At 28.4% G+C, this 27,085-nt stretch overlaps 3 protein-coding genes across 12 annotated transcripts; 2 read left to right on the top strand and 1 right to left on the bottom strand.

The window, feature by feature from the left end:
* Positions 1-4,938: 4,938 nt before the first annotated feature.
* On the top strand, positions 4,939-5,989 carry LOC149891767 (GTP-binding protein Di-Ras1-like). The gene has a single exon (XM_090079509.1). It carries the CDS (start codon positions 5,222-5,224, stop codon positions 5,903-5,905), a length of 684 nt encoding a protein of 227 aa, XP_089935635.1. The 5' UTR covers positions 4,939-5,221; the 3' UTR covers positions 5,906-5,989.
* A 2,150-nt stretch (positions 5,990-8,139) lies between these two features.
* Positions 8,140-13,465, top strand: LOC145187084 (uncharacterized). Of its 10 annotated transcripts, none has more exons than XM_090078829.1 (7): positions 8,151-10,568; positions 10,883-11,098; positions 11,938-12,057; positions 12,142-12,314; positions 12,522-12,583; positions 12,909-12,988; positions 13,243-13,465. In XM_090078829.1, the coding sequence occupies exons 1-7, from the start codon at positions 10,322-10,324 to the stop codon at positions 13,413-13,415; spliced, it is 1,071 nt and encodes a 356-aa protein (XP_089934955.1). In that variant the 5' UTR covers positions 8,151-10,321; the 3' UTR covers positions 13,416-13,465. The 10 variants fall into 10 exon arrangements, 8 of the variants coding, with proteins under 8 accessions (XP_089934955.1, XP_089934954.1, XP_089934956.1 ...); XM_090078828.1 differs by having other exon boundaries at positions 8,487-10,568; positions 12,522-12,586; positions 12,897-12,988; XM_090078832.1 differs by having other exon boundaries at positions 8,550-9,207; positions 12,522-12,586; positions 12,897-12,988.
* Positions 13,466-15,018: 1,553 nt separating this feature from the next.
* LOC145190437 (ran GTPase-activating protein 1-like) lies at positions 15,019-22,409 on the bottom strand. Its single transcript, XM_090078898.1, has 17 exons — positions 22,358-22,409; positions 22,132-22,264; positions 21,361-21,488; positions 21,211-21,270; positions 20,560-20,739; positions 20,255-20,389; positions 20,019-20,120; positions 19,773-19,829; positions 19,503-19,616; positions 18,729-18,828; positions 18,320-18,552; positions 17,563-17,676; positions 17,432-17,476; positions 17,262-17,310; positions 15,685-15,773; positions 15,480-15,601; positions 15,019-15,212 (listed from the first exon to the last, which is right to left on the bottom strand). The coding sequence occupies exons 2-17, from the start codon at positions 22,235-22,237 to the stop codon at positions 15,143-15,145; spliced, it is 1,704 nt and encodes a 567-aa protein (XP_089935024.1). The 5' UTR covers positions 22,238-22,264; positions 22,358-22,409; the 3' UTR covers positions 15,019-15,142.
* Positions 22,410-27,085: the final 4,676 nt, after the last annotated feature.

Raw genomic sequence — 27,085 nt, forward strand, 5'->3', positions numbered from 1 at the left:
AAATTGTTTAAACATAATTAGCTTTAGATACATTTAAGTTAATTTAAAATTGTTATAAATGTTATTTGTTAGTTATATTACAATGTTAGTTATAAACAAAATTAAAAAAATAATAGTAATAAATTCATCTTTTCACTTTTTATAAGTTACTTTTAGTAGATATATCATACAAATATTATATTCATGCAAAAATCACCTAACTGAGAATGTAAATTATTGCGAAGTAATATTTTTAATCTTGCCTCCAGTTTTTTACGCAAGCCGCGCGTTGGCAAGGCCTGTTATATAGTAAGCCATGGAATGGAAGCATTTGAATCATTTCTATAAATGCATTTTTAACCGACTTTGGCAGCTTTCGAACATTTTTTTCTAATTTAAGATATTTTCTAGATTTCTCATTACAATATTTCACTTCTTCACCACTAAGAATATCAATAAGGTCAAATTCATCTATTTCATCCATTTTTTAATTACATAAGAAATTTATTTAACTCAAAAATCAATAAATCTTAATCAACAAAGTCGCACTCAGCGCTAACGACGACAAAAGGTTCATCTTAGAAGACGGAATTCACACCTTAGCCATTGGACACTACAAACTAAGAGGTTCGGAATAAGACACCATCTTGGAAAAAAATTTGAATCTGATTCTTTATTCTCGGCGTCATCTTGGATAACATCGAACCCCCAATATAATACGGTATCAATGTCCTAGAAATACGATGAATCACACTTTTACATTTTAATTACACAACCACATCTACAATTCCTTAAGTTTAGGAAAAGTATCAATGTCCTGGAATCGGCAGTTCCTAGTAGTAATGCGCACAAATAAATGCAACAAACCAAGTTGATGGTGTAGGTAGCAACCAGAAAAATATTTTAAGTGACTCATCTTGGTCGACACCCAGAAGCTACAGCCTTAGTTAACTTATTCGTAAACACGGCTATGGGGCCAGAAGCTGTACTTATATGATCATTGATATATAAATTTATATGATTTAAAACTATAGTATGCTTATATGACCTCTTGCAACTTACTTTTAATAAAAGCATTTCTTCTTTTTTCATGAGTTACCGCCTCATAAAAACAATATCAAAGATAGCTTTCAGTAAATCAGGTTGTTACTCTTCAATTTGTCGACGGCCTCTACTTACTCGGAGACAAAGAGACTTTCTAACTGCTATCATTGAATCACATAGTTCTTTTAGGGCCTCCCTCTGTCTACTTCGGTATTTCCGGCTTCTCACAATTGAATAGTTTTTTTTTTAAAGATCATTTTCTAGTATATATATTTGGATGTTTCTAATTTTTTCGATGTTGATTGGGTATGCTTAAATAATTTTAAGGCCAAAAAGTTTGATGTCAGAGGATTTTTAAGGTCCCCGCAATTCCAATTTGTGTTCAAAAACCTATCATTTTTCAGAGTGCTGGCGGGGACCTTAAAAATTAACTTAGAAGGTTAATTTTTTTCTAGATACTAAATTTTAGCCCAGCCATCAATTTTAAGTTGTGGGCAGAATGAAATATTGATGGGTTTAGTTAGGATAACTAGCAAAAAGTTATCAAAAAACCAATATTTACCTAAAAATGACCTATTTCTATTTACAACTAAAACTAATTTGTTCTTCGATTTAGGTCGAATTTTATAAGTAAATAATATACCTAAGCATTTTAACCATTCTAGATGAGAGCAGGCTGAATTTCCAACATTGAAACACCCTTGAATTAAAACGTAGGTAAAGTATAATAAGAACTGTTGTGGCCATGACAGGAATCTCTATAGCCAAAATTCGTAAATTACGGCAGATAAATTAAAATTTTTAGGGATATTCCTTAAGCGAAAAAACCCAAAACTAACGTGGCTGCCATTAAATTTAAACTATATGGCCATTGCTACAATGGCCACCCCTTAGATCCGCGCCTAAATTTAAAATTGCTTTAAGACAAATAAACAAGACAATACAAAGCTTTAACTTAACAAGAAATATTGCAATTGAAAAAGAAATTTTTATTTATCTCATAAAAGATTTCTATCGACGTCATATTTTTTTAAACGAAAAGTGTCCACACAATACTTCTTCTATTAAGAGGATTATAAATTTGGTACAAACTGTTTGAAATATTATTCAAATATATATATGTATACATATATGAATTTAGGGGTTATAGCTAACAATTATCAAAAGCAATTTGCCACATGAAAATTAAGAATTACATTTACATCGAACTGTTTCAAAATTCTCAAAGAGTTTGTACCAAAAAAACAGTAATTATACAAAAAAACAAAAACAAAAATAAACAATAATATTACAAAGTAAAGTTAATTTAAAACTACGGCAGAAGTAAAGTTTGTTTAAAACAAGGCGTAGAAAACGAAAAAAAAGTGTAATGAAACATTTCATGCGTTAAAAAACCGAATGAAGTAACATTTTAATTGATATTTAACATTTTTATTGATATTTGATATTTACTTTCATAAATATATTTCTGGTAATGTGCACGTGTTGATTATTATGAAAAGTTTTCAGCATGTAATGTTGACAATGATTTAAGGTATTTTGGTACAATCTGCCCCCACCCTGTAATGGTATTATTAGTTAGGTACTGGTACCTTATTCTTACCTGTCTTCATTACCAAAGTTTTTTAATTTTTACTAAAAGTTAATGTTATGTTCTAAGTAGCTTTTTGAGGAGGATGAATATCGGAGGAGGATCATCTAAAACACCTCACCTAAATATTATTTTAGCTTCATGATCTTTAGTCCTTAAATGCAATAATTGTATTAATTTTGTAAAACTTGTTTTTTTTTGTAAAACTTGATTCCTATCTTAGAATCTGAAAAAATAAATATTAAATTTTAGCACTGGACTTTAGAACATGTTTGAACTTAAACTTTTTTAACTGCATTAATATATTTAAGCGTGGATACAGCTGAGGCAATCGCTAATCCTTTTGACCAATCGCTAATCCTTTGGATCCGGTATATATTTATTATAATATAATAAGAAAAATATTGTATAATGTACTGTTTTATATGTAGCGGTTAGGTATATGTGTGCAGGTAACTTCAATTTTAAGTAATTGTATTGATTTCTTCGTAACTGGTGATTTTTCATAAATGAATTAACGCAAAAGTTTTTAATTAATCAATTAATCGATTGAATTTAGGCCATGGAGTGCTGTTTCCGTTAAAACGCTTCTAACTGAACATTTTCCGAACTTATTCGATATCATCGGAATAATTTGAGTTTTCGATCAACTGAATTTAACCGAAACATTTCCTTAAAAACGAAAGTAAATTTGTTAATGTAAAAAAGTCAGGAAATGTGAACTTCGATTAATCGATTTTATTTAAAACACTTTTTGATTCAAAAGAACCGTTACGATTATTTTCAAAGAAGATTTTTCGGGTTGACACAATAATTTTTTTCCGGAATAAAACAGGTTTTTGTTTACGAACTGAAGCTGAAGATAATTAAACATGAAAGACTGATGCTACTCAGAACAACGAAACATAATTGGTTCATTTATTACGGCAAACGACGAATATGTTTTTTAATAAGATTTGAAATACTTTCTTCGTTCCTGTTTAAAAGAACTAATGAAAAGTTCAGTATTATCCTGTTTAGACTTTTTATCAATAACCAATAGCAAGGAGTTTAATATAGTTTGATGAGCCGCGTTATCAAAATAAACAAATATTCTAGCGAGATGTTTTAAAAACACCCAAAGAGATTATATTATACTAGATTGCCCAATTCATAGGTCGTAAACGGAAATCAAGAAGTATAGATTTTAAACAGAATTACATATGTATATATTAAACAGAATATATTAAAAGAACATCTTTTTATCATAAAAGATTTAGGAGTTTTCAATTTTATGGTAATACTATAAAACTCGTAGTACTAAACTATAGTTTAAATAACATTATCCTAATAAAATCTTCTAGACAAACTGCTTAATAAAATTCAAAATAATCTTAAGGCTCCAGGAGCTTAGCTCTAGCTCGATTACTCTTGAAGCATAACTTTATTCTAGCTTAAAAAGCTCAATAAATGTTTCAAGAGTAATCGAGATGAAAAACAATCCAACCCACGCAACTTTTTTCTGCTCGATTTTGTTCGTTTCAAAACTCTGGTCTCCACTAACCACTGTTAAAGCAGTTAGTAGAGACCTAATTCCTAACCGCATTTCAGATTTGAAATGTAGCGCTTCGTTGCTTGTTATAACTAAAGACCTAAAAATTATAATTATTAAGCATGTCTCAATATCTGAACTTCATTCTTTTACAAACGTTTAGGAAAGTTTAGCTATGTTTGAAAAGAAACGTTTCTGTATTGTATAAAATTACTGATACATTTTTTGTTTGCTACTCTGAAAAAATCTAATTGTTAAAATCAGAGCATTCGATTTTTTTAATTTAGACAATTCGAACTTGCGGAGAATTTACATTTATGGAGAAATTTTTAACATGTTCTCAGCTTTTTTTATGTTTGTCAATGATAGAAAATCGATTATTCTATAAATTCGAGTGATAGAAAATTGCTTAGAAAATTGATTCTGGCCAGTTATTAAATTTTTACTATAAAATTGCTTATTGATAGAACTGAAGTTGAGTTGCTTAAGAATAAAGCTGAGAACATGTATATTCAAAAATTATTGTATAAGTATCTCCAATTTCACTACTGAGAACCCTGTGACAATAGGCATTAGGAATGACATTCTAAATTAAGTCAATAATAGCTTTTTTTTTAAAAAAGATAATTGCCAGTAATAGCCATGCGACGTAATACATTAGCCAACTTTGCTGACGCAATAGCTGGTCAACAATCTGATAAATTTGTTTGCTCGGTTAGTTAAAAAGCTCTTTATAAATTTTCATTAGAAAATTGCAATTATTGTATAGTTTAAGAGTTTAGCAGTGTTTTTCTGTGGTCATGTAAAACATCCGAACACATGTTTTGCAATCGTTGCGGGTGCACTCAAATGGTTCACTATTTCATAAGTGCTCGTCATCCATAAATACTAGTTAAAAAAGCCTTTGTTTGGTCTTAAAATATAAGCTGCGAATTGCACAACTCTTTTTTTGTTGTGTTAGAAACAAACAAAGAATTAGTCAAGGAAGTGGTGATTCCATTTTTGAGAAAATAAGTAACAATTTATTGCTTCTCAATTCAGGGAAAGTATGGTGTCAACTTGTTAAACGAAAAAAAATGAGACTAAAACTGTTTAAACACCAAAAAGACCTCTCGCATCAAGCAACAGTGAAAAAAAAATCTGAGCATAAATTCTTTCATGCAGTGCTAAAGAAATCAGGAACTGCGTCACCACAAAAGTTTTCAGTTTCTTTTGTTGGAGATCAAGAAGTCGGAAAAACTAAAATTCTTCAACGAATCACAACAGGCGATTATCAAAAAAACTATGAACCAACTATTTCAGATATGTTTAAAGTGGAAGTCCAAAAAAAAGACTCTTCAAAGTCTTTTTTAACTGTTTACGACACATCCGGATCGCTTTCTTTCCCTGCAATGATGCGAGTGACAGTTTCTCGAAGCGACGCATGTGTGGTGGTATTTTCGCTGTCATCCAAAAAATCACTGCAATTTGCAGAAAAAAAACTTACAGAGATTAAACAAATAAAAGGAAGCAACTTTCCGTGTATGCTGGTTGGGAATCAGTCTGACAGAACCGATCGAGAAGTAAGCTTTGAAAAGGCCTTAAGATGCGCTGTAAGATACAATTGTTCGTACTTAGAGGTTTCTGCTGAACTAAATAAAAACATCAAAGAACTTTTTGCTAGTGTGCTTAACAAAATCAACACCTATCAGAGACATTTTAAGAATTCAAACAACGGCAGGCTTTCTTACAGAAGGCTCTCAAATGTAACGTTATTGTAATTTTAGCATTCATCAGTTTCTAAAAAGTATTTTATGTCAGTAATTTAATTTCAATAGCTTTTCCTTTTGATTGCAGCAACTGTAATCGGGTTTTTTTTTAATTGACAGTTACATTGAAACTCTACAGTTTGAATTTTATAATCTGTCTTAAAAGAAATGCAAAACTGAAAAAAATTTTTTTTAATATATTATAAGAAGCTCTCACGCTTCTTAAGAGTAATTTTTTAAGTATTTTGACTTATTTACAGTTGTAAATTCACGTTTTTGATTTTAATAATCGGTGATTTAATAAAAAAAAAAAAAAAATAGGCTCATTATGAATTTTATTGATAGCTTATTTAAAGTAACATAAAATAAGAACTAAAGAAGTTGTTGATCAAAGTTTTTTTTTTTCTTCCGAGGTAAATTCTTAAATATTGCATTCAGGGTGTCATACATACAGATATAACTAAAAATGTTATTGAACATAGCAAAATGAATCAATGAAAAAAACCAGGATAAATCAAAGTAGCACTCAAACCAACTCTATTAAAATGTTTTGCAACATTGGTACGACATTGGTACGACACGGCATCTGTTTTACTTTTCTGATTAAATCTTTTAATAAGAATTTCTTTTTTCCTGTTTACTACTTACTCTACACTCAATGGCTATCTATATAATCTTTCAGACCTTCACTAAAAAAAAACTTAAATGTGACTAAACTAATCATAACTAATAACTTCATGCAACCATTTATAGTAAATGACCAAACAAAAGTTAATAAAATAGTTGCTGATCCTGGAGCCATCCTTCATACCATCAACTGTTGCTTTGTTGTTTCACTTACTGCTTTTTGACCCATTTCTATGTATCTTAACTTTCATATCTCAAAAACATTTTTAAATGTGGCTGGTAATCACTTGCAACTTTATGCAACCTTTAAGGGAAAAAATGATCAAATTGACATTAATTAAAAGAATAGTTAATGATAAATGGTTTTAAAAGCAAAATTTAACTGAAACCTGTTTATAAAATTTGTGTGTCTATTTTTTTTTAAAGCATTTCATGGTGTTTTTTAGATGTACTTGATAAAACCGAGTTAAGTAAAAATGTAACTAGGTAGTAAATGTGTTAGGTGACATCGCAGAGAAATATTTTGAAACCACTGTTTTGTTACAATAAATTCAAAGTATCATCCAGAGTTGATAATGCCTCCCGACAGCAAATGCAATATTATGTCGAAATGCCAGCTTATTTGGGAGGCGGAAACCACTGTCGGCCGAAAGAATAAATTTTGGAGAGAAGAAGATTTGGAAACCACCTTCAGTGGGTTACGTTTCTCAACTGGCGAGGGATATGTTGCCTCTCACTGCCAGAAGAAATGAAGTAAAAGAACAAAAAATTTATTGAAAAAAAATAAATATATGTAAATATTTTTATGAAAAAAAAAAAAATAAATATATGTAAATATTTTTATGAAAAAAAAAATATATATATATATGTAAATATTTTTATGAAAAAAAAATATATATATATATGTAAATATTTTTATGAAAAAAAAAATAAATAAATATATGTAAATATTTTTATGAAAAAAAATAAATAAATATATGTAAATATTTTTATGAAAAAAAAAAAAAAATAAATATATGTAAATATTTTTATGAAAAAAAAAAAAAAAAAAAAAAACAGCTATTCTCAACGTTTGTCTTTAAACCAACAAGTAATATTTAAGAGGAATTAGAAGCATATATTGAAAATTTGATGTCAAAATTGCGTTTTACAATTGCCAAATTCAAAGAATATAATTAAGTTTCAAAAAATGTATAGCTTTATAATTGCCAAATTTTGACTATTTAAAAAACTTATGACTTTGCCAGAACGGCATTTTTATTCTTTAATTTTAGAAAATCTTAGCAACTACCCATTATTTGCAAACTGTTTTTTAAAAAACTTTGATATCTTTTCACTTGAGTTATGCATACATAATTTTATCGTCCCTTAATTGTTAAATAGTTAGGTTAGTTTTGCATTGAGGGAGGCGACATTTTTTCCCCACCCAGTGGGCACACGGCGGAATAAAGACGTCTTATGTACGTTCATTTCACGTCCTCTCGATTTAAAGACAATCTGAACCTTAACAAAGCGTCTTATGAACGTCTTTTTCTTGTCCGTCCCGAAAATGTTACGAAATAAATAAATTGATCGCTATTACTTTTGACGACCTTCTTTGAACGTTTTATAAACGGCTTTTTCGCGGCTGCAATTGCGTTTAAGCATGGATTTCAAAAATGGCGATTCTTATACATGGATCCAAGTATTTTTTTTTTAAATTTATATGCTACCTTTTTATGTTTCCTAACAGTTACCTAAATAGTAATTGTGAACTCGTCGAAGATTTTTCAATTACTATTTAGTTAACTATTTGGTAACATAAAAAGATAACATATAAAGAAACATACCACTTAAATTTTATTTACTGTAAAAAATAATAGTGTAAAACCTATACACTGGTACTATATTATGGTTGTTGTTATTATTATTAATATCAATATGATTATTATTTTAGTTTTTACTTACATGTAAAGTTTTTTATATTATTTATATTATATAACAAGCTCAAGATTAGTTACTATAACTAATTTTAATAACTAATAAAAATTTTTTCAATTTGATTTAATTTGATTTACTTTGATCGACATGGAATAGTGCATTAACTAAAACTATCTTGGATAGTAAATGATGACTTAATAAGACTGTAGCTGATTAATATATATTAAGTATTATGTGTTTTTTAGTTAATAAAAGTATTTATTTTACAAAAGTGTCAGTCATTTTTTTAAAAAGCACAACTAATATTATGATAATGGCAGCATATGTAAAAAAATGGAAAACTACAAATAAAAAAGTGCTTGGATTACTAGATTTTAATTATGATGAAACTTTTGAGATTGAAAAACATGAAAATCTAGTCTGTGCTGAATTAAATCTCTCTGACCATTCAAATAGCAGTTGCATTCTTCGTGAATCTGATGGCGGCAGTAATAATGATTCATGTACTCTTTCAGATGCTGATGAATCATATGAATCTGATTTACCTGTCTTGAGCCACATTGACAATGATGATGATACTAAATTTGATGATTCTAATTATAGCCTTTGCTAAAAACTTACTGCTTGCTCCATTCGTAACAGATGGACTAGAGCTTCTGTCAATGAGCCTCTTAATATACTTTGTGAAGAGGGGCTTGAACTTCCAAAAGATGCCAGAACACTTTTGCAAACTCCAAGGAAAGTTAATATTATACAAAAATGTGGAGGTACATATACCTATTTAGGTATTAAAAAAAGTTTAGAAACAATATTTTTGCATCACAATTTCACTGAAAGATGCATTGCATTGTGTTTTAGCATTGATGGTTTGCCATTGTATAAGTCAAGCAGTACACAGTTGTGGCCAATTTTAGCTTCTTTTGGTGACTTTGATATATTTGTTGTTGAATTGTATTGTGGAAACAAAAAACCTGATTCAATTAATGATTATTTAGAGGACTTTGTTGCAGAGTTAATTGAGTTGATGGAACATAGTTTATCAATCAATGGTAACCAATATGATGTAAAGGTTAAGTGTTTCTTGTGTGATGCCCCTGCCAGAGAGTTTTTGAAATGTATCATATCCCACACTGGTTATGACTCTTGTGAAAGATGTTGTATTCATGGAACACATGAAGGTCGTGTTGTTTTTAACAATGAGATTGATTATCCTCTAAGGGAAAACATAACATTTAAAATTTTTGGATATAATCACCATCAAACATCTATATCTCCTTTAGTTTTGATTAATTTAGATATGATCAACAATTTCCCTTTGGACTACATGCATCTTGTATGTTTAGGTGTTGTCCGTAGGTTATTGAATTATTGGAAAATAGGTCCTGGTGGTAAAATAGCTGCTCATCAATTTGAAGAAATTTCAAGCTGTCTCCTATCATTAAATGGACACATGCCAAGTGAATTTGTACGTCAGCCACGGAGTCTCAATGACTTAGATCGATGGAAGGCAACTGAATTTCGTCAATTTCTTTTGTATACCGGTCCAATTGTTCTACGATGTATTTTATCTAAAGATTCATACAAACATTTCTTGGCATTAAGCATTGCAATAAGTATTATGTTACAGTCTGATGATAACTTTTGCATGCAGTATATTGGTTTAATAACACAGTTTGTTTATAATTGCAAATATATCTATGGAAATACATTTACAGTGTACAATATTCATAATCTATTACATTTGCCTGATGATTGTTTAAACTATAATAGTTCATTAAACACAATATCATGTTTTCCTTATGAAAATTTTCTTCAGCGTGTAAAGAAAGCTGTAAAAGGTTCTTCTAATCCAGTTGCACAAATTGTAAAAAGACAATTTCAATGGGAAAGTTCATTTGGGTTTCTAACAAAAAAAACCTCTCAACCAAGATATCTAGTGGAGGAAAAGATAATTGCTTTCTTCTTAAAAACAACAGAATTGCATTTGTTAAAGAAATCATATCAGATGATTCTTTTTTATGTGATGTAGTAAAAATTAGGCACTTGGAAGATGTGCATAATACGCCAATTCAGTCTTCATATCTAAACATAGTGTTACTTCCACATCGAAGCAATGTAAAATTGAAGAGTAAGATCCTTTATAGAGCTTGTTTTATTAGGAAATGTGTATGCTTACCAGAACAACGTGGATTAGCAATATTTCCTGTTTTGCATGAAATAGAAAGAGGGTGATTTTCCTTAAATAAATCTTTACTGTGTTGTTTTTTAATTCAAGGGTGTCATTAGCAATGAATGAACTTAGCGCATTTTAAATGTTTCATTTGATTGTAAATGTCAGATAATAATATTTCTAAATTCTATGTTATGATATTTGTTTTATCATTTTCAAAGAAATAGTCTTGCTCTTTTCATTTGTTTATTTCATAAAAATATATTTTTTAGAAAACACCTTGAAAAATTTAATAAAAATGGCTTGGTGCAGAGCAGTTTGGGTGGAAGAAAATTTGGAAGAGGAAGGTGTTATACCGTCAGTCTGGGTAGATGAAGATTATACATATTGGCCGTCAGGAGGAAATGTCCTCAGAGCATACAGAGAACTGACTCCACCTGATCCATCATGGCACAAGTTTGTTAAGTTAAAAGAGAAAGTTAGAGATGGTAAATAGTATGTGTTTGTATAGTTAAATTAAAAGTTTTTTGATAGGCATCTTATGTTTGGTGTGTTAATACTTTTTAAAATTTTATTAAAAGATGAAAGAGAGTTATGCGAAAATTTTGAGTTTACCACTTCAAATGAAATTGAAAATGAGGTGCTTGAAAAAAAAGATCCCAACAAAAAAAAAGACCAAGAAAAAGAAAATGTTAATACCAAGACCTGATCTAAACTGTATGTTGTTAAAAAAATTTATATGTTTGCAAAGTTATTATATATATATATATATATATATATATATATATATATATATATATATATATATATATATATATATATATATATATATATATATACATGTGAAACTTGATTGTTATTTTTGTGTCAACTTTTAAAACTAATATTTTTGTTGGATTAAATTCTGTTTTAACAACATATCCTGACATAACAAACTTAAGATGCTTATCAAATATCTTTAAGTCACATGCTGTTAAAAGGCTGTTAATGACCCCCAGACAGACCCTCAAAATTATTAAAAAAAAAAAACAATACTAGAAAACATGAATGTTCCTTTAAAGTCTTTATTAGCTAAAATAAGTAAGTTCATATTCTATATTTGTCATAAATTATGTTATAGTTGTCATTTAATAACCATTTGTAAACATAAACATGTTTATATTTTTAACTCTTGTTTATAAACTACAAATTTATCTGTTTTGTACTGTAATTTCTTGGTATGTTTTATGCAGCTTCTTTTTTTTTTTTTTCTTTTTTTTTTTTGACTATGAGAAGAATCATCTTTTATAATTTATCTATATTCACACAATTTGCTTTACTTTTTCAGTATCCCAAAAAGCACCCATGAGGAAGTTAAGTCCAACTGATGTTAGTTTAAAATCAGATAGTTCTCAAATAGAAAATTCAAAAAAGTTGAATAATGCAAAATTCCCTTTAGAAGCAGGAAGTATTTAAATATGTTAATTTTCAAAGTATATAGTCTTTATTATACTTTTAAAGTTTTTCATAACCACTTTTATTTAATTTTCAGAATTTCAATACAAAGTGCTCCATCTACTAACAGGCATTTGTGATGAAACGGAGGGCATTAAAAATATATTAAGAGCAGATAGTTCATCATTAGATTTATCACAGATTGACACGCTAGAAGAGTTCGAAAAATTTGACTCCTCTTTATCAGATAAAGAAGTAGAAAAGAATATAGTAAGAAGTAGTACTTTTCTAAAAAATAAATTAAAAGCCTTAAACAAGAAATGATGATTAAATCATGTATAATCATGGTTTTACCTGTTGACCTACTTTCTCGGATTTGGTAACCAGCTTTGTCATTTAATTACTAGTATGACTAGTAATTACAACATTTAAGTTATGAACAAAATGTTAATTATTTGCACTGTTCATTATTTTTAGAAGCGTCAATTATCAAATGTTGGTGGTAATTCCAGTTATGCAGCTGTGAAAGCAATTCTTGTTAAGTATGTGTTTGCTTTTTCATGTCATCTGTAACACACTCTCTCCAATTTTTTTTTTCATGTTTTCACTTCTATACCTCCTAAATCTGCTAACTCTCTACATGCTGATTACCAATTATCTGCATCTTTATGCTCTACATCCCTAAACCACCCTCCCTGACTCACCCTATCAGATACACTAACTATTCCTAATCTCTAAGATCATTGCATGTTTGATGCATATTAGTAGAACGTAATTTTAAAACTGGTGTCCATAATTTTTAAACTGCCTATGATTGGATTTGGTTTTTATTTTTATCATTTATTTATTTAGATTGATGTCAAATAAACTGATGAGTTTATTTAACTTGGCTGGTACCAAAAAAGAGAGTTTTCGAAAAACAAATTTAATGAAGATAATTATAGGTATTTTTTGTTAATATATTATATTTTTTTGTTATTATATATTTTTATATAATAATATATTTTTACATTAATATAAAATATTTTTATTATTATATAAAATTTTCTTATGCTTATAATTTCTGAAGTGCTTTATACAGATTGTTCTTTCAATTTATACTACATACGCACAAAAATCATCTGAGTTATACATTAACAGATTAAAAAGAGTTTGTTGCATAAATTCAATTTTACTAATATTATAACTCATTTCTTAGGCTGTGCCCCGAATGCTTTAACAGAGAATGAAGTTCATTCGATTGTTGGAAACATTCTAAAACGTGCTCCAGATCGAAAAAATGGTGGCGGAAGAAATTGTTCTTCCGTCTTGTCTGCTAACAAGGATGATGTTAATGATTTTTGTGGAAGTGATGATTCACAGCATTCGTAGCATCAAACCATTTTTTGTAAATAGTTTTCTGTAAATAAATTTTCCTTTACTAATTTGTGTGTTGAATTCGAACTTTTCTGCTTCTATTCAAAATGAATATGGTAGTTTAATTAAATTTATTTAATTTATATAATTAAGAAAAAATGTTTTTAGAAAAAATAATTTAGAGTTAATATTTAAACTAAAAATTAAATTAAAAAAAAACGAATAAGACGTCTTTTCGGCGTTCCATCTATAACGTTTTTCCGTATTTCCAAACTGAACCAATTTTGTACGTCCGATCGGGACGTCTTTTTTACGTTTCTCAAAGGATGTCTTTAAGACGTTCCACGCAGGACGTCTTTCTGTATTTCCAAAGCAAACAAAATAAAGACGTCCCGATGGGACGTATTTAAGACGTCTTAAAGTCGTCCGTGTGCCCACTGGGCAATTATTTAAGATAAAGTTTAAGCTCTCTTGAAAAAAACTTGGTTCAAACTTCGAACAACGAAAAATCTCTTGGACGCTTTTAAAGATAAGACGCTCCTTTAAGGTTCTTCCAGTCAGGTTTTATCATAACGGAAGTTGAAACAAATAAAAATTATCTCCATAGTATACTATGGTTCGATTAAAACGTATTTTTTTAAAAAAAATTAATACAAGCTGACAAAAATTTTTTTTCAACAATATATTGTCTAGAATTTAGAATTTAATGCTATGGTCGAAAAGTGAAAATTTTAGCACCATGGATGAGCGACTTACTAAAAATTTGAAACTATTTTAATGTTACAAGTTTTCGTAGAAACGGCGAAAAATACCTTTAGGATGTAGTGAAATTTCCAATTTTTAACTTTTGGTGTGAATATAAAAATTCTTACCTTTATTCGATAATTTAAAAAAAAAAACCATTCTGACATAATCATAATTTTTGAAAAAAATCAACATATGACAATTAATTATAAGAACGCAATCTTGATATCAAATTGATATCCTGATTGGTGGCAGCCTTCAAAAAAAGATTTTCGCGGCAGAAGCCACTGGAGGCAGAATACTCTGCTACCAAAATAATTTTTTTTTTAGGTGACGACCGCTAATGGCTACGGAAAGAATAGTGAAAAAAGATTCATCAACTCTGGTATCATATGAAGGAAAAAAATTGTAAAAGATTTTTAATTTTTTATTAAAAACAAAGTAAACTAAGCATCACGTTTACAAGCGTAATTAAGCTTGGTTGAAATTTAAGCACTTTTAAAAAGATCTCACGATAGGACCATCCTTTGTCAAATCACCAAATCACTATGGGATTCACCTTTAAACTTGTATATTAAATCTTAGAGTTATCAACCTCTGAGAACAATACCGCATCCATACATACATACATACATACATACATACATACATACATACATACATACATACATACATACATACATACATACATACATACATACATACATACATACATACATACAAACATACAAACATACAAACATACAAACATACATACATACATATACACATACATATACACATACATACACATACATAAATGATGGCTACATTACTTTTTATATTTATATACCGCAATACTTTTAAAGTTAAAATTAGAAAAACATCTGCAAAATCTCTTTGATAAAATTTCTTTCAGTTAGAAGAAATGTAATTATATAAAAAATTACTCTGCAGTTTTTAAAGTTCTTGCCAAACATCAACATCAAAGAGGGTCTTGTTTTTTTTTTCGGAATATCTCATTTTTGATATAGTGTTTGAAGCAACGCATGTCTCTCATCTTGACATTTATCAAGTAGTCTGTTTGATCTAAACAATGAAAATATTTCAGAATTTAATCAGCGACAAATAACTCCCCACTACCCCCCCCCCCCCCCAAAAAAAAAAAAAAAAGTCGAAAACTAATTCTTTCAAAACTTTATATTCCTTATAAATTTTAATTTTGGTTTGAAGAAATTTTTTTAGTTTTTAAAGAGACAAATTAACAACATTCTAACAGCAACAAATTTAAAAAAACTCAAATACTTATTGTTAAAATATTTATATAAGATTAAGCTTTAAATTATGACTAATTACTTCATAAGAAACGCAATAAAATGTGATGTATATCTTCGAGGAAAGTATTCTTTTAAAATGACGCTTTTGAGTCCAATCAGAGGACCTTTCAGATCATCTACCTTTTCAACTTTTATTTCACTCTATGAAACATAAAAAGATAATTTTTTTAATTTCAAACAACCAATAGCGCTAAAACACTTTTCCTTTAAAAGTTTTTATCTACCTTTAGTAAACCCATATATATAAAAAGATTTGATATAAGTTCGTCTATAGGGCATTGTGCGTCAGTAAATGATGCTCCAAGTACAGCATCTAAAAAGATAGTCATATGTAATGCCAGCAATCCAAATTTGAATTAATTCAAAAGCAGTTCAATATTTAGAATGGTGCTTGACAGAGATTTATATATATATATATATATATATATATATATATATATATATATATATATATATATATATATATATATATATATATATATACACACATACACACACAAACATACACACACACACATAAATACATACATGCATGCATGGATGCACGCACACACCCACGCATGCACGCACGCACACACATACATACATACATGCATGCATACATACATACATACATACATACATACATACATACATACATACATACATACATACATACATACATACATACATACATTCATACATACATACATACATATACAAATATGCACAAAAACTATTACATATACTTTAATTTTATATATACAGTAGCATGCAAAGTTTTTTCATCATAACTTTTTGCCTTTTCACTGAAAATGAATGGAATTTTTAACAATTGTTCTTCTAAAGTAATTACATAGTATTACTTACTCAAATAAATGAAAATTTGTAATGAAGAAATTCAAATTTTATTGAAAACAAAATTGTGCAAAAGTTTATAAACAGTTCCATACCCCATTAAAAAAATCAAAATTTCATTAAGAAAAACTTATTAGTATTAAAATTAAATTACTGGAGATAATATTTAACTTAAATTGAATTTAAAAAATAATGGGAGAGTCTAAGGAATTGTCACTAGAAAAGAAAAACTTACTAATACATGCTGTAGAGAAGAAGATATAGCATTATAAGCAAACTTCTGAGCTTTACGATGTGGCTAAATCACTTGAAAACAAAATCGTCTAGGAAGGCCAAACATAACTACAGAATATCAAGATAGATCTTTGATAAGACAATCAAAACAAGATCCCCACAGAAGTACTGTCAAATTAAATGGTATTTTGAGCAAGAATTATGGTATTAAGTGCAGCGTAGATACTACAAAATGTCGCTTGTGTCCGCATAACTTGTTTAGTTGTCATCCTTGCAAGAAATCGCTAATACTATTAAATAATTGCTTAGCATGAATGAAATTTGCAATTTATCATTTGCATTGGACTTCAAAAGAATGGTCAAAAGTCTTATTCAGTGATGAATCAAAGTTTTGTATGTTTGGTAGCAATGGTATCAGTTGTGATTCTATTGGTCCACTTCATCGCATTGAAGGCATAATGGATCAGAATGTATATTTAGATATAATCAAGAATTTTATGCTGCCACATGGAAAGGACAAAAATTCCATTCATTTTCAGTGAAAAGGGAAAAATTTATGACGAAAACACTAGAAAATTTTAGCTGTTTATAAACTTTTGCACACTACTGTATATATATTTTTAAGAGACAAAGTGAATCTCTTCAGTAAGCTAAAATAATTGATTTGAAACAAAAAAAAATTTCATTGTTTATCAACATTTCTCACTATCATCATTAAATAAAGAGATACCTGACACGTCAGCAACAGCTTGTCTGTCTAAACTTAATGAACAGCAAATCTAAAAAAAAGTTTATCAAAGGAAAGAGCTCTAATACAGTATAGGGAAAATATCCTAAAACATTTACTTAGTTGCAACCTGGTGTGTAAGTAATATTGCACAAAATAACTATGAACCTCACCTCAACAAAGGTTTTTGAAACTTTAGCAGCACAAGGAAGCAAATCCTGAAAAAAAAAAAGTTTTTCAAAATAATAAAAACAACAGCACTAATTTAAAAGGGATTGAATTGTTACAAAAGTTACATACACACCTGGCTTACTACAGTTTTTAATAAGTCTTTTCGTTGATTTGCTTCTATGCTTTGCCATTCTTTCAGGGAAGGGCTTTGCAAGAATCTTCGAACAACTTCAATAGTGGGTATTTTCTGATGGATTTTGGAGTAATGATATAAATTAAATTCGGATTAGGGCAATCAATATCCACTGCTTTTTTCACATTTCGAATGAAAAAAGTAGGCTCAAGAGAAGGAACATAAAAAAAACTGTATGTGCAACAAATATTTCTTTTAAAAGTTAAAACTTCAATATTTTTTTAAAATATTCATAAAACTATCAAATAAAACTTTCTAGAAAATTTATTTAGAACAATAACTTGCAGGAAAAACGATAAAAATAAAAGTTTTAAATATATGTAATTTATGAACTTTTTGTTTAACAGCAATACATAAACCAAAATTGAACTAAAAAAGGAAGCTTTTCTTTTGTAAACAAACAAATATTTCGTAAAAAGTTAGATTTTCTCACCAAAAGTAACATAAACCATACAAATTTAACAGAAAGTAAAAGCTGAGCAAATAAAAACCTGTTTATATTTTAAATGATGAGAGAAATTTATTTAATTACAATAACAAGTCAGAGTAATAAATATAACTCCAGTTAAATGACACTGAAGAAAAATACAGTTGATGCTTGAAAGTAAATATATAGGTTTTCTTAGTAAAATAACTATTCTTAATTTTAAAAAAACAACTTAATTTTATAAAATAGATCTTATTTCAGGAGGAATACCTCTTTATTGCTTTTATCTGCTGTAAGTAAAGGTGAATCCTTTTCTATTCTTATTCCTTTAATTTGTAGCTTTATGTCATCATCTGCATCTTCATCAGAACCTTCAGTATCCTCATTTTCCTCTTCTTCACTATCAGGCTCTTCATTGTCCTCAAATGATCCAAGTGCTTGAACACGCCCAATGTCAGTCATCAAATTATGTATTTCTTTAACAGAATCACCTAGTTGATTACCTGAAAAGACATGCTATCTTTTTTTATTGATATTTATCTTATTGATAAACTTATTGAGAAACTGCTTACAAAAAAATGTTGCTCAATTATTTGATGGGTCTGCTAAATAAAGCTGCTCATTTTTTTCATACACATATATATGTGCATCTAAATATATATATAAGAAAAAATAATACCATCTAAATTAAGAATTTCAAGAGCTTCTTTATTTGCCATGCTTTTAGCTATAGCAACAGCACCATCTCGTCGAATTTCGTTGTAGGACATAATTATTTCCTTAAAAAAAAAAGAGAACAAAAGTGTGAAATATATATATATATATATAAAAAGTGTGAAATATATATATATATATATATATATATATATATATATATATATATATATATATATATATATATATACATATATATATATATATATATATATATATATATATATATATATATATATATATATATATATATATATATATATATACTTGGACTTATGATATATATATATACTTGGACTAAAAGAAAGAAGCCATTCAACTGCTGACATCAGTTAATTTCAAACTGCTTTTAATGTTCAAACAATTTTACGAATTCAACAAATATTTCTTAAAATAAATTATTTGTATTAAGAAAATTTTTACTATTTAATGTTTTCTAATATATATATATATATATATATATATATATATATATATATATATATATATATATATATATATATATATATATATATATATATATATATATATATATATATATATATATATATATATATATATAGCTTATTATTCCCTAGATGAGAGTTTTGTTGTCAAAATTAAATTAAGATGTAAATGTCCTATAATTGAAGAGTAACAAAGAAAAATATTGTCATTAAAATATTTAGTTAAAGTAAGAAAATTGTAATTGTAATTAAAATAATAAAACTAAAACTTTTTAAAGTAACTAAAATCTCACTTTTAAATTGCTAAGTTTAGCATTTAATGCTGCTGCTAGAGCTAAAGCGCCTGAGTCCTTCAGAAGACAATCACCTATATTCAGTATTTCTAAGTTAACCAAGTGGGGAATACACTAAAAAAATATATATACCTTAACTAAAACAAATATTACAAAAAATTATCCATTTCATTACTAAATCTATTGTACTTTTAACAGATCTATCATTAGTATTACTATTAACATTTTTCCAAAAATTTAAAATTTACAGCAATACTTGAGAGAAAATACCTTTGCAAGGGCCTCTGCTCCTGATGTTGTGCAAGTGTTATCATTAATATTAATAACCTTAGAATATAAACAGATATTTAAGTTACAATAACATTAATAACTTTAGAGTATAATAAATATATAGGAACAGAAAAAGAGTCTTTAAATATTAGTTACAATATTTAGCAATATAGAGCACATTATAGTATACATTTTAAAACAACTGAACAAAAAAAGTTGTTCAAAAAAGAAAAAAAAAAAACAAACCTTGAGATTTTTATTTTTTTGAAATGCTTCAGCAAGATGTGCAACACCTTCTGGCCGGATGCCATTTTGTGGCATGGTGATTTCTTCTAAACTACCTAATACCTAAAAAAGAAATTTTTTAAAGTTTAAAGGTTGAAAACAGCAAAATTTTTGGTTTAACATGATAAATGCTTCATCAAAAGGTCATCTTACTAATGTATGATAAAAATAATCAAAAAAAAAAAAAAATTTCTTACTTTAAATGCTTCAGATAAAGCTTGGGCACCTTCATTTTCTAATCGATTTCTTCCAGAAACAAAAACTTTCAAAGCAAATGGTGTACCACTTAATTTACTTGAATTATAACAAGAAATGAATGCCTCTGCCAATATCTGTAATATAAACAATGATAATCAAGGAATAAACTAGTAATAATCATACAAATATGTATAAGATAAATAAATGAAAACTGATTCATCTTGTATTTATTTGTATGATTATTACTAGTTTAATTATTGTTTAAAGATTATTTAAACATACTAATCATGTGAATCATCCATACCTTGCCACCTCCAATTCCCAATCCATTGTTGTTTAGCTTTAATGTTTGTAAATTATAGCAGGCTTCACTTGTAAGTAATTTTTTTATAGCTTTCACCCCATCTGGTCCAAAAGCATTATCACTTAAGTCAAGTACAGAGAGTTTAGCACCTGCAGTGATAATTCCATCTCCAAGGTGCTCCTAATTGACATTAGAATAATAATAATATCAGCATATAACAAATATTGTGCTATGTACTTAAACAACTTAGAATTCCCACATTAGTAAAATAACTTTCATTTGTTGAGTTTTTTAAAATAGTTTTAGAGAATAGTTTTTAAAAATAGTTTTTATCCTTTAAAATATATTGCATAGCACTTCTATATTGTACACCAGTATTTATTAAACTGTAGAGGAAGTACTACTTTGGCTAAAATTTAAAAGAATCCTAAACTTCCTAGTTGTATTTGTCATTAGCAATTAACTATCCAAACTTAAACTATGATTTGTGATTAGTTTAGAAGATCAAATGTTTTTTATTTTTGGGATTGCTGCTTCTGACTTTGTACAACCTTCTTCTGTAACTTCAAAATAAAAATAGCTTAACTATTAGACTTATAAAACTGATATCAGAGAATTTTCATTTTATAGTTACTATTATTAAAAACTCACTAGAGATGGTGGAATTTCTGAACGCAATCTACCAGTATACATATCACTCCACAAAGCAATCTATTATCAAAAGAGAGTTTAATTTGGTTAAAAAATTAAAGAACAGACAATACATTTAACAAAAAACAAAAAGTTTTCTTGAGAAATTACTTCAAACTCTTTTCTCTTTTTTAATGCACCTGCAATTGCAATTGCTGCTTGCAAACCTAAAGTGTTTCCTTCTAGTCTTAATGCTTGAAGATCTTTACAGCTATTTATAGCATCAACTATGTCCTTTGCTAAAAATAAAATTTATTTAAAAAAAGTTTAGAGGCAAAAGAATTATTTTACCCAATACACTTCCCTCATGGTTTCTGCATAATTTTTGAGAGGATGAGGTTTGTTGATGAAAGGGAAGGTGGAAGTGGGAAGTGGAGGAGAGGATATGTGTAAGTGGCATGATACAAGTACTATAAATATAAAACTATAAATAAACATACACATAATATATATATATATATATATATATATATATATATATATATATATATATATATATATATATATATATATATACATATATATATATATATATATATATTTAAAATCATCCTTTTTTAGAAAAAAAATAATAATAATAACGGTATATTTGGTTTCAAATATCTTTTAAAGGAACTTTCTTAAAAGCATTTAACGAAGCATTTAATTTAGCATTTAACTTAGTCTTATCTATCTAATTTAAGTAAGAAAATTACTCAGCTTCATTTATGTTTTGAAACCGAACTCCAATTAAAAGTTGTATTTTTACTGAAATGCCCCTATTTCTTTTTTTTTTTACAGAATTATGCATAGCAAATTGAAACTTTACAAAGATAAAGATTCATTTTATACTCAAATGTTTTTTGGTACTGATATATATTTTTAAAAAGATAAAATACTAACCATCTTCTGCAGTGTCCAATTTCATTTTACGACCAGCAAAACTTAATTCATTGATGCACTCAACTTTAGTTGCAGATAATTGTTCTATAATACTGTTTAGTGCCATTTTGTTTAAACTGTATCTTTATTGGATCTAAAATAAGATACTATACTATAAATACTTTAATGTTGATTGGGAACAAGTTATGCTAATAACTCCAAAACTTTAATTTCAAAAATTAGTTACATTAAAAGACCATGTGCTTCTCAAACTTTAAATAGTGTTTTTATAACTAAACATTAAAAAAGAGAAATATATATAAATAAAAACAAGCAAATTTAATTAACGCATTAAGTTATAGGTAAAAAATGAAAGGTTTTAAGAAAGCAAAATAGATTTTATCTGAAATATTTGTCATGGGACACCTGCAATCATTCAACATTTTTATTTAGCTTATCTTATATTTATGCAGAAACCAGCTAATTTTTTGGAATTTTAATTTTCAAAGATACACTTTATGGGATTTCTATCTAAATGACTTTTTAATTTATTTTTTTAAATTTTCTTTCTGATGTAAATAAGATGAATATAAGGATGAGTAGCTGATAAGCAAGGGGAAAATGTAAACAGGTAAGTAAACATTCAGGCTCCACAGGAGAGGGTTGCAGCCGATGCGTTGTTACACAGAATTTGGTTAATCGGATAACGGATGTAGCATTTTTTACATTTTAGTGTTCCAGCTTTTACTCTTTCCAACTTTAGTCTCTCCAGCTTGGAGACTAAAAATGCATTTAAAATGAATTTTTTAATATAACCTCAGTTGGTAAAAAGATATTCACAGCAAATATCTATTGCATTGTTTAAGAATTGCCAAAAAAAAATCGTTGTAACATTTAAGTTTTAACCTTCCGGCGGAGGGTTAAAAGTAAGAAGACCAAAGGTGAATTCAGACACAAGTGATGAGCGAAGTGAATTCGGACAGGATCATATCAGACCTTTATATGACCAATAATAAATATGGATGTGTCTCTTATAATAACATTATAAATACATATAATAAAATTTTAAAAAGTGAATTATGAAATAATTAAGATATTTCTTAATTATGTACCTGTCCGAATTCACCCCTACCGAAAATATTTTTTACATAATACGGTATTAAAAAAGATTTTTTGTTAGCAATCAATACCTGCAGCCCAGACAATTTAAAAAAGGATGTCAGCGCATTTAATCTGGGCTGTTTAGTATACGCAAAGCAGGGGATAACGTCAACGTGAAAAGGTCCACACTTGCTGATTGTTTGAAAAGGAAACATATTAGCATTCAAGGTGGGTAACTCGTGGTACCAGTTGATATTGATGGTTCGATGGTCGATCGCCTACTCCTTTGTACTCAGTGGGTCTTCCCATTATCATTTTTCGATCTGCGGCTGGTTCACGCTGATTTATATGACGATTGATTTGGGTTGGCATGAGGGTTAAAAAAATACTTTTTGGACTCATCATAGCAGGAGGAGTATAGATTGCTTTTGCCAAATTCTGAAAAATACGAGATGATGATTTGAGTCTTGAAAAGTTTGACCGGTTAGTTAATACAGAAGGAATAACAGTTGGATTAAGACGTGATCGCTTTTTATTTGGAGAAACTGGTGATGTTATTCGATTATAGGCATCATCTATTTTAACAGTAGGCTCAAATACTGTTTGAATTACTTGACGCTGAGGTAAAAATTATGATTAACTGTGTATATGGTGTATCTAAATTTCTGGATTGATCAAATTGTCCAATTTTATCATTTGACTGTTGTGAAGAAAAACCATGGCAATGATCTTTGTTGCTATCTTTAATTAACTTAAATGGTAAATCAATATCTTGATCATTAATGTTGTAATGAATATTGTGCTGAGCCTTGGCTTGCTTGGTGACTTTTTTTTTTTATTTTCTGTTTGTGAACTTAAAGGTTGTTTATGATAAAATGCAGAGTGATAACTAATGTCTTGTACGCCCACATAATTTTTTATAACAGACTTTCATTGTGCATAGGTAGGCTGAATGCCATAATAGCTATCACTTGCAGTCTGATACACCTGTTTATGATCACTATGTTCTTTTGCAGTGGCTGCAGCAATAGCATATGGGTCTGTTGGTATGTGAAATTTGTGTCCTAGAGCATAGCCTCCTTGCATAAACAACTTCTCAGGTGGTAGAGCTCCACAACTTGTTCCTCTGGATCATGCTCACTTTTGTTCGGGGTTGATACATCATTTCTAGGGACAGAAGGAAGATCATCAATGACAATGCACATAATCGAAAATCCTGTTAAGTAAAAAGTTTATAGCACTTTTTTAGTTATACAATGATTGAATGAGCCTCAGTGAAATTATCGACTTTCCAACTTAAATATTTTGAGAGAAATTTAAGCAAATTTTGAGGAAATCAGAAAAAAACTTCAAATTTACTTAAAAAGAATTAATTTTAATATAAAACTTTAATATCACTTTTTATATCATCAAAATAACATAATTGCCTTATTGCTAAACCTATTCTGATTCAGAATTTTCACCCAAATTTTTCGTCATCTTCAAATTTATCGTCAATTTCATCGTGTTATTTAAAGGTTGTCTTTTCAATATTTTCATGGGTGATTTCACATTCTATTGCTGTGTCTGAATCGTCGAAGATTAAAAAGTCTTTTATATTATGAAAAAGTTCAATAGCAGCCTTAAGTTTTTGTTTAACCGGGTTTATAAGTTGATAGACCTAATGATAGCGCAAGGTGATGCTATAATACAAAAATATCTTTAAATTCGCTTCCCTACTTATTTTACGAGTGTGGAGTTCACGAAACTTCATGTATAATTTATTTCTTAACTTAGCAGTTTTTTCACCCATTACTTCTAGTGGAACTGGCGAATGCAACAGAATTTCAGCAGTATGTGCTAATACTCTATGCACTTAAGATGGAATTACAAACCAAAAAACCATACAAATAAAGAGATAATTTATAAGTCTCTATGCAATATGAACCCAATTTCTCTGAATTGATTTCCTGCTGGCTGTTAAATGCGATTAATATGTTGACCGCGATCAACATATTTTTAACTTTACAATCAGGTCTAAAACTTCACAAAAGTTTTTTGGATTGAAGAAAGCTTGTCGATAAATATTTTTGTACCTGATAAACAATTGAAAAAAAAAGGAAAGCTTTTCTACTTGCGGCTTTAGATTTATATATTACATGGCAAGTTTGTACCTAGTACTAAAAAAATTCGAATTGAGATTGTAAGGTTTTTTCAAAAACATACATCATATGATATTTTTGAACCTAATATTAGAAATATACAATTTATCCATGAAAATGTTGCTGCACAACTTTTTATATTTGAGTAGTTATCTTAAATATTAAATATCTCAAAAAGGGAAAAATGTGAAATTGAATTTTTGAAAGGAGTTAGTAAACATGTCATAGATTCGATTGTCTCGTTTATCTCAAATTATCCTTAACAAGTTTTTAAATGTGCAACAAAGTTGGTATTTAAAATATTTTTTCTTAAACTTTGTTTAACGAGGGAATTTGAAAGATAAGCCGAAGAGATAGTATTTTTTGAAAGGGCTTGTTAAAAACTACATTTAATATTGGTTCTAACGATCTATAGATGTCTGGGGTAAGTTTTACTCTTCACCGTACAAATGCTTTTCTAAAAAAAAGTCTTTAAGAGTATGACTTTTTTTTGAAATTTTCGATTTTAACTTAGAACATTCATATATTGGATTTTTCTTATCTAATGTGTTCCTAATAAAACTCCAATTAAAATATAGAATTTTAAAATATGACTCTTGATTTTTGACCACATATTCCACACTGTGGAATGGTATACAATATGTGAGGAATAAGGTCTAAACTAGATTTTTGTGTTGTGCAAAGGTACTTGGACAGGCGTGGTAGTAAAATTATGCAGGCTAAGACAAATTATCCAGGCCGGCATTGAGCTCAAAGCTTTAGAAAAGAAAATAAAGCTATTTCTGGTACAAATAAATGCACAATTTATGAAGCTGAAATGTTTGTGCTAATGAAAGTGTCAAACAAAAAGCTAGAAGAATTTTGTATTGCTAATACTAAGTCTACAAGAAGCATTTCTGAAACAAAAGACCAGTTTGTTAAAACTGATGTTACAAAAACATATTGTTACGCTGTCTGATATTCTTGGTCCATTTGCACCATCAAAGGAACAAAGGCATCATGCAGTTTTCAGTGGATAATCGTGAATAGCATGCATAAGTGATAAATGTGCATTACAGACTTCTTTTTACCGTTACCGGCACCATATTTGGTATGGGTACGGATTCTCAATTGTCAATTGGAGTTCTACTGTGTAAAATTGTTTTTAACATTTACATGTTGTAGTTAGTAAACGTTCATTGCAAACTTTTTTGTACCAGTATTTTTATCATATCTGTTAAGGGTACGGTAGGCTACCAAACTACCTATTACAGCGTCACGGCACCTGCGAAATAAGCATGATTAAGAGTTTAAGTTTTAATTTGCAATTTAATCAAAAGATTTGTAAACAATACGTGACATTGTTTTTTTTTTTTTGAATTGATGGGATAGTCATATGAGATTTAAATTCCATGTTTTTTCTATAAATATCAAATTGTGATTAATACTGCATTATAATTGTGTTTAGAAGAATAATGAAAAAATTTTATTATTTAAGTTACAAAGAATTTGCATGCTTATTAAAGCATGGCTCAAAAAAAAAAAGAAAACATAATTTGTCATTAAGTAGGGGAACTTGTAAACCTATGATAATAACGTGATTGTAGATAAACTGTGTGGTCAGCTTTATTTAGAAAGTTTTCAAACATCAATTTATAATCAAGCCCATGTTACATGACTAAAAGTAAAAAACTTCGTGAAGCACTTTAAAGAAATATACTATCATGATTTTTCAACAACAGAAGCTTTTACAC

The sequence above is a fragment of the Hydra viridissima genome, unplaced genomic scaffold (assembly GCF_058129835.1).
Source record: "Hydra viridissima isolate aposymbiotic clone 2 unplaced genomic scaffold, HvirCarnegie_v1 scaffold_2, whole genome shotgun sequence".
Taxonomy (NCBI): domain Eukaryota; kingdom Metazoa; phylum Cnidaria; class Hydrozoa; order Anthoathecata; family Hydridae; genus Hydra; species Hydra viridissima.